Consider the following 15229-nt stretch of genomic DNA (forward strand, 5'->3'; position numbering starts at 1 on the left):
TGAAATAATTCCCAGTTCAGCATCCACTGCATGCTCAGCCTGGGCTCTGAGCCTAAAGTGCTGCATTATATAGATGGGCGAGCAAGCACTCTCTCTCACTCTAACACATGCACACATACATCTAACACCACAGGTCCACAGCTCTCTGCAGAGTCGCCGTGGTGATTAGAGTCACCACACAGCTTTGATGCAATGCAGATGAATTAAATGCCTACACGATCAATAGCTCAAATAATTACAATAAAAATTGACTTCTGTGATAGTAGTAGTAGTTTGATGTGCTTTGTTATCATTTTAAATCCTAATAATAAACTAATCATGGTTAGCAGTAAGGTAAAAACTCTGAAATGATGTACATTTTTGCCAAAAGATCTCAATATATCATTTTTTTAATCAATGTAATAAAAAAATACTGAAGTAAAGAGGTTAGCCAGGCAAATAAAGTCATCCAATTCAAGTAAGTATCACTAAACCTCAAATAAGCCTGACTTAAATTTATTTTTATCAACAAATCTGAAGCACTATTAAAAATGTCCTGTTATTAAGGTCCTATTATATAAGGATAACCTGAGAAAATACAAAATGCAGTTTTTAAATGATGACTTTATTCATTAAGAGAAAAAGCTATGCCATCTCAATCTGATTTAAGTCCAGACTTTAACTAGGCAACTCCAAAACCTTTTGGGGGGGGTTAGCGATTCGGAGGCAGACTTGCTGGTGTGTTTAAGATCATCGTCCTGCTGCAGAACCCAAGTGTGCCTCAGTTTCAGGGCATTAACCGAGAGTTGTAGATTGTACTTTGTGATTTTCTGGTAAAGAGCAGAATTTATGTTTCCATCAATTATGGCAAGTGGTCCAAGTCCTGAAGCAGCAAAGCAGCCTCACATCATCACACTACCTGTTGGTCTTTTCATGAAATGCTATGTTAGTTTTACACCAGATATAACGCGACTCAAACCATCCAAACTGTTCAACTTTTGTCTCGTCAGATCAAATCACCAACCTTCCGGTTAGTAGATGACTTGCTCTACCACCTGAGCAATCCCAGTGAGCTCTTTAATGAGTCGACTGTGCGCTCTTGAAATAGTTTTCGTAGCCCACTCCTGGGAAGTTTCACCACTGTTCCAAGTTGCCTCCATTTTTGGATAATGGCTCTCATTGTGGTTCACAGGAGTCTTGAAGCTTTAGAGATGGCTTTGCAATCCTTTCAGGACTGATAGATGCCAAGGACTTGTTTCTCATCTGTTCGTGACACGATGTGTTGCTTTCTGAGATCTTTTAGCCTACTTCACTTTGTCGCACAGGTTCTGTTTAAGTGATTTCTTGATTTAACAGGTCTGGCAATAATAAGGGCTGGGTGTGAAACTCAGTGCACTTTTAAAAAAAGATTTAATAAGGGGTAGCAGTTACTTTTTTACTACACTCACTGTATACTCTCAGTGTATACTCTCAGTATGTGGACACTTAATAAGTGTCCACTTACTGACAAATAATGAGGTCTTCCCATTGTGATTATGATGATTGGGATGAGGCTTTCCATGTCTGCATGTCTGCTGGGGGCATGAAGCTAAAACAGCTAATTTCAAAAATGACCAACAGGCCCAGTGTGAGATAAATAACATTATTTTGAAATGTGAATCGTGCAAGGTTACTCTAGCAAAGTCCAAGAATAAAAATATGGACTTGTTATTAGAGTAATAGACGCCCTTTAATGATCTAGGTGTGTTTGGCAGCTTTGAATGATGGTGAATGAGCATCTATTGACCGGATAAAGAAAAAAATCCATAAACTGAAAACTGCACATAAAATACTCAGTGGTTAACAAATAAACAAAAAAGGTCCCACTTTATCGGTCACTGCTAGCCTAAAATCCATCCAGAAACACACAGAAACCAAAAAAGATCTTCACTTGATTAAACTGAGCACAGCTACAAAATATCACACAATAAAACACTAATGATTTATTCCGTATTTTATATCTACTTGCATTCAGTTCAATTCTTGCTAAATGTTGAATTTAAAGACTGGAGCTACATCGTCATAATAATATAAAAATATATGAGATAATAAAAAAAAAAAGCTTCATTGTTTTGAATGTTATTCAGAATACGTTGCTGGTTTCTGTCAAGTCATCTCCAGGCTCATAAAGAGCCACATCACACTGACCTCTGACCTCGGAGGAGAAGTGGGCAGAGTGGCGAGTTATAAACAGCTGCAGCTGCTGATCAAGGTCGCAGCAGTTGAGGTCGACGTCCCAGGATCGAATTCCTGCCAGGAAGAAAGACAAAGATTGTTCAAGGACAACGTGATGCAGTGAAGCACAGGCATTGGTGAAACTAAGCAAACTTTTCTGAGCCTTTCTTTTATCTGTGTACTTGAGGTAACCTTTTATCAGATGCTGCTGTCGTGGCTTGTCTTTCCTCAACTCGCTTTCTGAATTCTGTTTGGGTTTTGGGGGAAGGTCAATGACCTGAAACCATTTCATATGTTCAAAATGTCCAGAAACTGTAAATTGTATTACAATTTTTATGAGAATGTGACCAGGGTCTTATTCACTTGACCCTAAAAGTGAATAAAATGCCATTGTGCCACATGTTCAAAGTGGCAGACGAGTTAATGTCATATGGCTAATGGTCAGTTCTGTGTGGTAAAGGTAGATGTGGAAGCTAGCTGCTCAATATCGATGGGTCTAGCCTTGATTTTGGTTTTGGTGATAAGTTTTCTGAAGTTCTTTAGAACATTTTTACACCCTGTTGTGCCTCATTTGTCTGGTGAAAACTGTAAATTAGTCACACACAAGGTGAAAATAACTCAGAAATCCAAGCCGTTCTTAGATTTCTTTAAAGCTCTGAGTGTTTGTAAAACCATCAGTGGACTTATTAATTGTAATTGGAAGCCACAGGACTTTGCCTACAGTTGGACATCTGGCCAAACTGAGTAGAATAAGAAAAATCCCATGAAAAATCCCAAGCTTTAGATGCCCTCTGTAAAGATGGGGGAACATACCAGAGAAATGAGCATCTCATCACACCTTTTCATTTAGGCTTTCATAGCTGACTAGCTATGACTGCCTACTTAAAATATGGTAAACTATCTTTAAAAGATTCTGAGAGTACAAGAAGACAAATAATTGGACTTCTTTTGTAACCCTTTCTAACCTTTGTTATGACAGGACATTTAAGAGTAAGCAGGGGTTCCTGTATTCTCTGGTCTTACAGGTCAAAAACTAAACTGTTCGGGCAGTTTTGTGTTTGTCAGCTATATGTCTGACAAACACAAGCTAATCCCATTCCTACAGTAAAGCTTGTGATAGTAGCAACATGTCATGGGTGTGCTTCTCAGCAGCACAGACAGGGTAGGCTAATCTAAACTAAATCTATATTTGGAAAGAAAGAGAGAAAAAAAAAATCCCATTACTCCCGCAGTGCATGTGTACAAGTCCGTCTTTGTAAGAGTACAAAAATCCAAAAGGGGCCACTTCCATGAAAAAATTATAGTATGAGAGAAAAAACAGGATACTGAACATGTACATGTACTGCTTGTCCATTTTTTTTCCATATGGGCAGAGAGGTCCTTGAAGAAAACCTGCTGCAGAGCGCAGCTGCCTGAGATTGATCCAGTTAAGTTCAAGACTGAATCTTATTGACTCTTCAGTCCTTTCAATTACAAGGCTCCAGTGCATCTGGCTACTAACCATGTGTTAGCTTGTTAATATGTGTAAATGGAGTGTTGTCAACAGACAATAGATAACAAGAAGGCACTGAGCAGGTACTACATTATTAGACATTAGGTTCATTGGGGCAGTAATCTGCATCAAGTGAAATGAGTCAGCAATGAAATGACCAGCATCTCACACACCGTCTCCCTCTCTCTCTCTTTTATGCATGCATACACTCAGCACTTTTATCACTTTCTACTGAGCTGCAGTGAGTCAAACTTCAGAGGGAACTTGTGTCAGATCTCATCCAGCAGGACGGAAACCAATGCACACGCCTCTCTCATCTTACCCACTTGTGGATTCCTTTACTCACAGCAAGAAATTAGATTATTCTAATTTTTTTTCCAAATCCATACCCCTCTGCTTAAATGCCCTCTGCTACAAAAGAAGCCACCTTGTTTTGCCCTTAACAGAACAGAAAATGTTCCATGACTACAGACTGCAGTCTGTGCACAGAGATGCTGTATCACTCTCTTACTGTTCTGTTATTAATGCTTTTAGCACTCACTGCCAAGTGTCTTTCTTTGCACTACCAGATGCATAAAAATGATAACCTTCTAGAGGCACAATATTACATTTTCATCACAATCCCCATGACAACATAACTGTTGGCATCGAGAGAAGACTAAAAGACAGGGCAAATTATGATAATAACAAAGGCCTTCGTATTTTTGATCGACCCATCATAGAGGATGACATCTGTCAGCAAGTTAATAGAGTCAACATTTCACACACTGTAATTAGTCTCACACATTAATGGCTGTTTATAGGCAAGAAAGGATTCATCAGTTTCTGCATATGCTTGTGTGAGGAGTTTCAGTCGAGTACATTTTTAGGCGTTTCTAAAGAAACCTCCTTTGTGTCTGTGCAAACAAATAGATGTCTGGATATGACGCTGCAAAATATGTAGGCAAAGAATACGATCTCTGGTACTGGAAGCTTTCTGGGTTTGGCTTCAGTTTGTAGTTCACTTTTAGTTTGTATTCTACTGATCAGCCACATTTGAACAAAAGAGGAAAAAAGCTTTTCCAGGAATGCAATCTCAGAAGCATCTGCTATAAACTGACCAATTTAGCTTTCTAATAGCCTATGTTTAATATCTGAGCAGCTGGGGGTGAAAATTGCCTGCTAGGCCTCACCTTGCTGATTGAAGTCACTGAAGTGGGCGTCTCGATCGTGTTTGTGTTACTATTTGGTTTGTTTCAATGGAATTATCTGTCACACAATAATAACACTGAAAATAATAACAGCCCAGAGAAGTTTGTGCTTCAGCATTGGAGAATGAAATTCTACAACTTTATTATCTGTTACTTAGCAGTGACTCGTGTATCTGTGCATCAAAACCACTCAGTTTGCCAGCTAGCGTCTCGGCAGTCCACCCTCTCTTCCAATGTGAAGAGTAGCTGCTTGTATATCACAATAGAGTTGATATCTTTGGGTTTTGGTTTCCCCACAACTTTGTAACAATAAAATAAATAAATAATTTAAAAACCTTAAAAATATTTACTTATTTACATATCTATAAAAAGTAATTTGTTAACTGAACCCATTCACAAGTTCAAATAAGTCAGCTAAAATAATGAGAAGCCTGGTTGGACTGACTTTATACATGCAGAAGAAAACCTCTGACTTCTGGTTGTCGGCATCTGCTCAAAGTGAGTCTCTCAGACTTGCATATCAGTGTGACTCATTTTGACAGCTCAGCTTTGGATACACTGCATCCAACACAGTCCATTTTAATTTCAATTAAATTACTTATTTTTAAAAACGGACATTGCTCTTCATCACATGGATTGTAAGTTAATCGGACGTGTAGTTCCTAATCTTACTGTCTGTAAGGTCTTCTTGTGAAACCTCTCCAAGTAAGGCATAATTTTCATTCCCATGTTTAATGAGTGGCATTAAAATATCCTTAATAGTCTAAAATTATGAATTAAACAATTCAGCACACTGCAGGTAATGTGAAATATATAATAAAGTCATTTGGTTTAGTCTTGTCAATGTGCAGACTCAGTAGTGGGTTTATGAAAAATTCATGTTCACCTGAATAAGACCTTAAGCAGAGCACGGCCAGTAAAGCTGGCCAACACCCACCCTGTGTACTCTGGGAATGTCCCTATAATACAGTGTTTGGAGCTGCAGCGTGTGGTGCTTCCAGGAGAATGGGAAGGTTGTTAAAGCCTTATAACAGCATAAAAACAACATACAGTTTTTGAATGAGTCATTTACTACACTATGTGTAGAATGTTTCCTCCTTCCCCACTTTGCGATGCGGACAAAGGATTATGACTGCTTAATGCTGCAGACTGCCTACAGGTAGGCTTTATAGCAAAGAAGTTTTTCAGTAGTGTCTAAGTTAATCAAATCCAAAATATGAATTTGCAGTTTTTTTCCAGCTCGCGGCACATTTGAAGAAGAAATTATATAAATGAAAGGATTAATACAGAAAAGTTGGGCACTGATTCTGATGTAATAATCATCAAGCTGAAGCGAGCGGTCAGCTTGTGCTCAATAATAAATACAAGTATGAAAGAAGTTTCATGAACTACTGAAAGCCTTAATATTTCACTATCACAGGATATATAATTTTTTTTAAAAAGCCAGCCTCAGTGGTAACTTTCAAAGCACCCATGGGCAGACGGGGCCAATAACCATCACAATCATACCTAACTAAACACCCCCGCTAAACATTATGGTAATAAATCTTGCAGTAAATGGCAGTAATGAGTCTGTACTACTGTTGATTCAAAGAAAGCACTACACTTGTCATGACCCTCTGAAACAAACTGTAGATTAAGTATATAGGTATATGCATTAGTCTATATGTATAACAGAATGTGCACGTAAGAAGACGAGTTAGATCTAGGTGATTGTAAAGGCTTATATGACATTTACACTAAGTGGATTGTTTTATCTAAGCAATCTTTTCATTTTTAACATCAGACGGAGCCAGATACCCTGTAATCTGTAAAAAGGTCAATTTGGTAAATAGCCTCAACCCCAACTGGTGGTGATAGATGGCTGCTAAAGGGAGTTTTTCTTTGCCACTCCTGCCAAGTGACCCCAACAATCACACAACTCATGTGGAGTTTTCTGATTGTCGGGGTTTTCTCTTTTTTATTGTAGGATCTTTATCATACAATACGAAGCACCTTGAGGTGAATTTTGTTTTGATGCTATATAAATAAAATTGAATTGATTAGTAAAATAAAATATTTGGATGTCTTTTTTAAAATGCAAATGTCACTTGCCACATGAGCACCATGTTTGCTGATAATATAAATCATACATGACCAAAATGCTAAGGGGAAAAAATGGCATAAATGTGACATTTGTCAGTAGTAGGGAGATGTAGATCTCAGTCATTCAGATTTCAGTCAACTGATTTCGCTGTCTTACCCCTCCCAATACTCCTAACTGTATATATAAAAACTAGTTTTTTCCATCACGGCTGGCCAGTGTGTTTTCTCCAATAGTTTGGACCAGATCCATATCCCCTGAGATGCCTATCGGTGGAAGACTGTCGATCCACTGTTTACCTCAGCTGCTAATGCCGTGTGAGAAGCATTCACATCCGTTCACATCATTCTGGAAAAGGTTGTGAAATTTTGTGAAAAGAGTCCAGTATGGAGTCAAAGAAGCTCACTTCTGACTGATGACAGCGATACTGAGGTGAGCTGTTAAGGATATCCCGAACTTTTCTGTCAGTAAGAGCTGCTGCTGTTAGCTGCTGTTAGCCAGTGTAAGTGAAAGTACCTTTGAAGCAAATGTAACTCATATGTTTGTGAGAATGTAATCAAACCCAGAGGGAAAATGTGATTTTTGAGGCAAATAAACCTAACATTAATTGGTATATTGTTAGTTTGTAACCTGCTGTTGTTGTTGTTTACCCAGCTCTTGTTTTGTCAGCTGTCTGGAGAGGGGCAAATCTATTTTCCTTTGCATTTTTGCTTCTTTGATCAAGGGAACTCCTTTGATGATAAAACAGGTAGGATGCGTCATATCTTGATTCTGAAGGTGCAGACAGGAATTCAAATGTCCCTCCACATGGAAATTTCTAAAAACTGCAAACCCACTCCTCTGTATTTTAAATGGGTTCAATGTAAGTTCATTGAAACACATCAATTTGCTGGAAGACATAATCATACACTACTCAATGTATAATTGTCAGTGTAATGTCCTTTTTTTCTATGAAATCACCTAAAAAAATAAATAAACCGGCTGCACCTTTAAGATCATTTAACTATTTTTCTCCCCTTATTTTCATTTGATCTTTTTTAGTTATTGTTAGTTAAAAAAAACTGTTTTTTAAGGATGTAATAATTTTTCAGTTCCTAATTTTTGTTTTTCTTTAGAAAGGTGCCAAGAGCACAATGCACTTGCAAAACTAACCTAATAAAATAAGAATATAAAAGAACCTGTCGTTATTCTTACTTTTCAGTGTTTTTCACATCAAATTCATTATCAAAACCTGTCTGATGAGGTTTTTGAGTTAATTGCCTTCGATCAGCACTGCGATGCCAGTTTCTCATTATATCCTGACCTTTTGTATAAGCATTAGCCTGTTGTTTCAAAAGACTTGGGGCACGTCATGTCAACCAAAGGATTAACCAAAATCTGGCCTATTAATCAGCAATGAAATAAACCATCAGCTGTAGCAAAATGAAGATTTTGGCCTTTTGTTTTGATGAAATTACAACACTGCAGTGAGGGTGACTTGTTGCAGGCCTACACAGGGACCCTGCAGCTGAGGTGTAATGTGAGTCGACAGCAGGTCTTTTACTTTGAGTCACGCTTAAAACACCGACCTGGGAAAATCGATGCAGTAATGAGCTGAGTGGGTGTGACACTGAGCTTGTGATCACAAGAGGAGGTCAGAGGGGATGCACAGGGGTTGATATGGCGTCGCAACGGGAACAGCTTAGATTGGCAACAGTGGCGCAGAAAATAGCTGACAGGCGTGCTCCCGAAACATCTTTCACACAACAAAGCGTTTACTCTCTAAACTTCAGACAGCCCTCAGTGACAGGAACGACTGCAAGCTGCTGCAGTTCCACAGGAGAAGGAAGAGGAGGAGGAGGGTTTCAACTCACAGAGCAGCGCTGAGATATTCAGCCGAGTAATGATGGCAAAATAATCAGAGTCCAGCAGGAAACTGAAAACTCTTCCCTCACTGTGTCTGGGAAACAGTTTTGTTGTTGTTGTTGTTGGGCAAAGCCTACAAAGTTTGTGTGTTTACTGATTTGACTTCACATCACAGCAACAAAGAAGAAAAAAAAACACTATAGTGAAACTCCAGCAAGCACAAAAACAAACTCGGATGCCTGAAAATACAAACTATTTTATTTTCTTTTTAACTAAAGACTTCCTGTGCAGGTTGTGATCTGCTGACATGCTGATTTATGTCTCTTTATCTGGTAATTGGTGAGTGTTTGTAGGTGTTTAGTGCAGTATTTGGAGCTCCAAGAGGGATTTTGGCCAAACTACTGCACTATTAAATTCCATTCTGCCTCTATGAGTCTGCAGTTTTTACAGCAACACTCTGTGGGTAAGGAAAATGCGTAGTGTCCCATGGTGCAATGCTGCAGTAACGGCTTCTGCCTATGGATACTATCCCATCATTGCGTCAAAACACGTCTCTCCTGTTGCTGTTCCATGTTTGCTGCACACTGAATCACGGAAGACACACGGGTAATAAAGCGGATGGACGTCCGTCACTCACCCCGCTCTATCTGCGCTCTGGCGGTGTCCAGCTGATGCTCGGTGCCGATCTCCCCAATCACTATCAGCATGTAGTAGCTGCCCCGGTTGAACGGCACCCCTCGCCGGCGTCTCCCCGCGCCTCTGCGGTGCCCTAATCGCTCCTCGCACCCCGGCAGCGGCGCGCTGAAGTCCTCGTCTTCCTCCACCACCGGGAGCGCACCTCGCACGGGGATCTCCATGGCAACAACCCCCGGAGCCGACGCCGGGGCTGACTCCATCGCCATGACAACTACCGGTGTGAACGAGGGGAAGAGCCTGGTAGGGTGGGGGCGGGAGTGGAGGATGAGGATGGAGGACGCTGAGAGGTGAGGAAGGGGAGGGAGGTGAAGACAGGTGATAGCAAACGGGCCAGAAATCCAAAATAAATTATTTCCGCCTAAACTTTCAAAATAAGAGCGCTTTCGTGAAAGTGTTGTATTTATGCTGTTTTTATACATTTAGCAAGCCGCATCCAATCCGTTATTTTGTTTTTTGTTTTTACATTTGCGATGTTTTACTTATAAATCATATAAAATTATATACAAGGTGCGATTTGTGAAAAAAAAAGAAAACAAATTTGAGGATGCCCCCCCACAGTGGTCACTCGGAAGTCTGAGCTGCTGTCAGTGTAATGTTTATCAGTTCTGCAAGTCTCAATTCAATTTCAATTATGCAGCACCAAATCACAACAACAGTCGCCTCAAGGCGCTTTATATTGTAAGGTAGACCCTACAATAATACATAAACAATAATACATAAACTTGAACTATGAATTTGAACTAACGGCAGATGAAAAAGAGCAGATGATTCTCTGCTACCCAGTTACGGTGGAGGAAATAATAATTTGATTATTATTAATCTGAATTTCCTCACCCTCAAAGAAATGAACAGTCTACAGTGTTAGTAGTAGTTTCATTTTAATAGAGAGAGACAACGTATTAATCAAAAAATACACATTAAATAAAAGGTATTAATTGATTTGTGTGTCACTGAGTGAAATAAGTATTTCTTCCCCTACAATCCAACCAGAAGTCTTGCTCCCACAGATTGGGTGTGTGCCCATGTGATATAAGGTTTACAATCAGTCAATTAATCACAGATACACTACACTATATTGAATTAAAATCTTGCAGCACCTGCAAGGTCCCGCTGTTCAAGCAGGCAGCAGTACAGGTCCATCTTAAATCTACCAGTAAACATCTAAATGATTCAGAGAAGGCTTGGGAGAAAGTACTGTGGGGAAAAATGTATAAATTGAGTTCTTTGGCATAAACTCGACCTGCCATGATTGGGGAAGACAAATGCTTAGTATGACCAAAGCTTTGAGTTACCAAGAAACTTAAAGGATTTAGAGTTTCTAAAAATAAGAGTGAGCCAAAATCCCTCATGAGATGTGTGCAAACCTGGTGACCAGCTACAAGAAACATCTCACTGCTGTGCTTGCCAAAAAGGATTTCACCACCAAGTCATATTTTCACTCAGTTACATGCAAATCAGCTTTTATTTAATGTGCTTCTTCTGGCTCTTTGGTAATATTGTGTCTCTCACCATTAAAATGAAACTACCATAAAAATCTGACACTGATCATTTCTTTGTAAGTGTGCAATCTTACAGTCACCAGGGGATCAAACAATTACTTCCCCCGACTGTAAATCATATTGTAGAAGGTAACAGCAAGTATCAAAGATTAAAGATGTCTGTCTTTGTGGCATCAGTCTGTTAGAGAAAGTGCTCCACTGCCTGTCCAGTAAGTGGTGAAGAGGGTGGTTAGGATTATCCCTGATGGATAACAGTTTGTTCACAGATCCAAATGTCTCCATTTTACAGCCAATCACAGAACCAGCCCTCCCAATCAGTTTTTTCAGTCTTTTGGTGTCACCAGCTTCAATGCTCATCAGACCAGAGCAAAGTGCCCTGTCTGCCACAACAGACTGCCAGAAAATTTCCCACATTTTGATTAAGAAGTTGAAGGATTTCAGCTTTCCTATGAAATAGTGCCCTGTGTTGGTTTCTTTGTACTCCTCCTACCCTGCACCTATACATCTAACCACTGCAGAGTATTTGTGTAGGGTATTTGTGTTCAGAGTTGTACTGAAAGTCTTAGATGAACAACAATGAAGATTTCTTCACTTTTTATACCATCTATGGATGCAGCACTTACAACGCTTACACGTTTAATACAATATCAAAAGCATCGAGTGTGTCGTTCACAACATTGTAGATTTTCTCCAGATAACCCGACACCTCCCTCCGATGGGAGCCTGACTCAGCAGAACACTGTGGCTCAACCAAGCCTCCAAATCTGAGCCAAATACTGACCCAGCCTTCCAGCTCCCCATACTTCAGTCAGATTGAGCATCCATGAGAGGTATGAAGGTATGAAGACTGGCAGCACACAAGTCACAAAGTCCTGGTGTCAGAAAGCACACGTTACCCCCAATGTCTTGTATCCATGTCCCAACAGGTCAGCGCTTTTAACTGGCACAAAGGGGACCTTACACAGATGGTTTACGTGTAGCATGTTTGTGCCCACATGTAACCTCTTACACTGTATGAATGTTCAATTTAAAATTGTGTGTGTGTGGGGGGGGGAATAAAAGCAAAACTCTAGCCTCTAGGCAAGGGAGAGTTATAGAAGTAAAGCCTGATCAGACAGCTCTAAACATCAGTCAGGCAATAATTCTCCCTCCCAGTGTTAACTCTGGATTCAGATGGTGTCTAGTAGAATGGATGCAGTGCAGAGGACTTATTCAAATAATCTGCAGAAAATTCAAGTTTCTTCAGACTTTAAATGTCTTTAGCACACAGTGAGGACACACTGATGAAGACACAAAGAGAACGCAGCATTAAAATAGACTTTCTCCCTTCCTTTCTTTCTTTCTACTCACACAAATGATCATCATTCAGCTTTTTCCCGGTTAACCTTGAGCTTGGCACATTTTGGAGTGTAGCAGAGGGAATCTCAGCATAAACTGTCAGCACCACACTGAGAGGATAACACGAAGGTTTAAATGAACTACTGGCTTTTGTCTCCCTCTGCCTACAAACAACCTAATACATGGCAGCAGCTGGTGGCGAAGGACTGAACATATATGACTGTTTATGCATTTACATCTTTTTTGCTTTTGCTCAATAAGCACCTTTTGATGCCAGTCAGTGTTAAAAATAAAAACAGCACTTGCGCTTCATCATGTTTGGCAAAGTTACTGGATATTACAGTTAGCTGTGTTTGCAGGAGCTCCAGTCAAAAAAGGCAGAAATAAACTGTCTAGCATCCCACCCTGTGTGGATACCTCACCACAGGCTTTTGCTGCAAGTCTCCCTGACAGTGAGTCAGCACTTCTAACCACACAGCACCTAACCACAGCCATGCTTCCCTCTAGTGGTAAAACTACAGTCTCTTGTCTCACCATTCTTTAGCAGATGATGTAATCTATGTGCAGTTGTATTATGTCAAGGCTGACTCACCTGAATGTACAGTGCTGGCTCTTTTTATAAACTGGAAAGCATTTCTTGGTGTATTTGTTTTCTCCTCCGATGGAGGAGGAGAAATGCGGCTTTCTTTAAATAAATCGACGATTATTTTATTTACATTGACTTGCTGTTATTCACTTGGGGATCAGATATTCTGATCTGGTCAGTACTTCAGAGAAGTAGCAGAGAAGAACATTTTGATGCACAGTTAAGATTAAAGCAGCTAACGCATAGCAGGGCTCTACCTCGCCATCTTCTGGACAAACTGTGTTTAAAAGCCATTGTTGTCAAACTGATGCTGAAACACTGCATCTCTGTGACACAGCTGATTACTTTTTTATTCTACACACATCAACCTCAACCCCAGAAAACTTTTTAAACTATGGCAGAATTTATATGTGACTCAAATGTTGTGAAAGAAGTTGTGAAAAATATCAATTAAAGCTACACTAGAAGCCTTAAAAGTGCTTTTAGTTAACTGTAAGTACATATATTTCAATAGTTGTGCAAATATTATTTCTACCTTGGCTGAATTGACTCTTTTCATTGAGAGTACACTGGAATAGCTGCAGGATGTGCACAGCAGTTCCTAGTGGATTTCTGTTTTTTCCTCCTGCAGCTTTCACCTTGAGCTGCAGACGCTGATAAAGAGAATCTCTGTCTCCACCTTTAATAACATTAACGGTGCCTGTCTGCTCAGGTAGCCATGCTGTCTAGTCCCGTTGTCGATGGCTTTATTTGATGGAAAGTAGTTTCGGCTATTTTGAGCTCCAGATGGAGGCTGGAGAAAGCACACAGACAGGCAGGCAGATGGTCAAAGGAGAGGGGTCATGGTCTCAGCGCAGACTCTCCACAGACTGTCTGGGTCACTGCAGACCCAAAGTGGTCACATAGGTCTCCCTCTCCATCCACCGAGGAGGGGGATCTATTAAAGACCACTGCTGTTTACAGTATGTTGTATTTAGTTAAATGTGCTTGCTAAGGATTTTCAAATTCAAACCGATTTTTAATTTAAATCATCTTATATCGATTCATTAATTCCTCAAATCAATTTTTAAATATAAAAGTTTTTTTCTGAGTATGAAACTTTAACAAGAGGTAGCCACCCGAGAGTGAAGTAACCTGGCTGCACATGAACCATCATGGCTACTCCACTGAAGGCGCCACCAAGCTTCACTGTCACCAAAGTGGCAGCATTTTGGAAACAGTGAAGAGCTGGACAAAAGCAAAGCATACGGAAGACGTACAAAATGGAGCTGAAATACTGTGGAAATACCACAAATCTCAGAAGTAAATAAAAAGCTAAATAAAAAGTGCATTATTGTAACTGCTTTAGGATCTGTTCTTAATTAGGAAATTAATATATTTAATTTACAAGGTTTAGAGGGTTCTTTCTATAGCACATTTCCAAGAAAAATGATCATAATTATAATATTTCTGGCTGAGTTAAAATTGAATTGAATCGAATCAAATTGTGAAAGAGAATTGAATTGGTTGTAGAAATCTGTGACAATACCCAGCCATGCTCTTAGGCATGAATGGGAACTCATAGAGGCTCATTTGCCTCTATGTGATGGTCCTGTGATTGACTGATGACCCGTCCAAGGCGTACCCTGCCTCTCACCTTATCTCAGCTGCTGTTAGACAACTCAGTAAACAGTTTGAGAAATGGATGGATGCTGGTAACACCTCAGAACTCTGATTAAAGCATCAGCAGCTCTAGTTCACTCATTACCCCTCAGCCATAAAAGACTAATGGGCTATTGGTATGGACACCCAAGTTTGTGACTGTGATAACTTGAGAATGAGACAATGTAGGAGTTTCAAATTGATGCCATAGGCCATAGGTTTAGCCACGAACATCTCCGATAAGTCTGAATATGTGACCTCAACCTCAAAGTCAAGGTCAGAGGTCAAGCTTTCAGAAAATCTTCTGAATGAGATTGAGAACGAGTTTTCATACCAAAGGTGCATCTACTAGGAGGCTGAGGGGTAGCACTGGTGTCCACAATACAGATACATTTCTGTTACATATTGTAGCAACTAAGCATCAATATATCAACAACTTTCTTCCCCCAAATTTTTGGTTTGCAGCACTAAGCAAAACATCATCAGCCTCTTTGTTCTATCATACTAGTTCAGATTGCTACCCAATATAAAGGTATGTGACATTTATGGATTAAAATACTTCAGCTTTTAATAAAATTCAAACTCATATTGATGCAGTATCGATGTCTTCACATGTCACTGGTGTGTGTGTCCTTTGATCGTGTCAGATATCAGGCTAATGTTAAT

At 39.8% G+C, this 15229-nt stretch overlaps 1 protein-coding gene across 1 annotated transcript in view; it reads right to left on the minus strand.

The window, feature by feature from the left end:
• Positions 1-9808, minus strand: part of LOC100701677 (microtubule-associated protein 1B) — a 72746-nt gene extending 62938 nt beyond the window's left edge. The window contains exons 1-2 of the mRNA XM_019361689.2: positions 9441-9808; positions 2167-2268 (exon numbers count right to left, since the gene is read on the minus strand). Coding sequence (XP_019217234.1) covers positions 2167-2268; positions 9441-9705 — 367 coding nt within the window. The 5' untranslated portion in view covers positions 9706-9808. The remainder of the gene's footprint in view (positions 1-2166; positions 2269-9440) is intronic.
• Between the last annotated feature and the right edge of the window lie 5421 nt (positions 9809-15229).

Source organism: Oreochromis niloticus, linkage group LG7, assembly GCF_001858045.2.
Source record: "Oreochromis niloticus isolate F11D_XX linkage group LG7, O_niloticus_UMD_NMBU, whole genome shotgun sequence".
NCBI lineage: Eukaryota > Metazoa > Chordata > Actinopteri > Cichliformes > Cichlidae > Oreochromis > Oreochromis niloticus.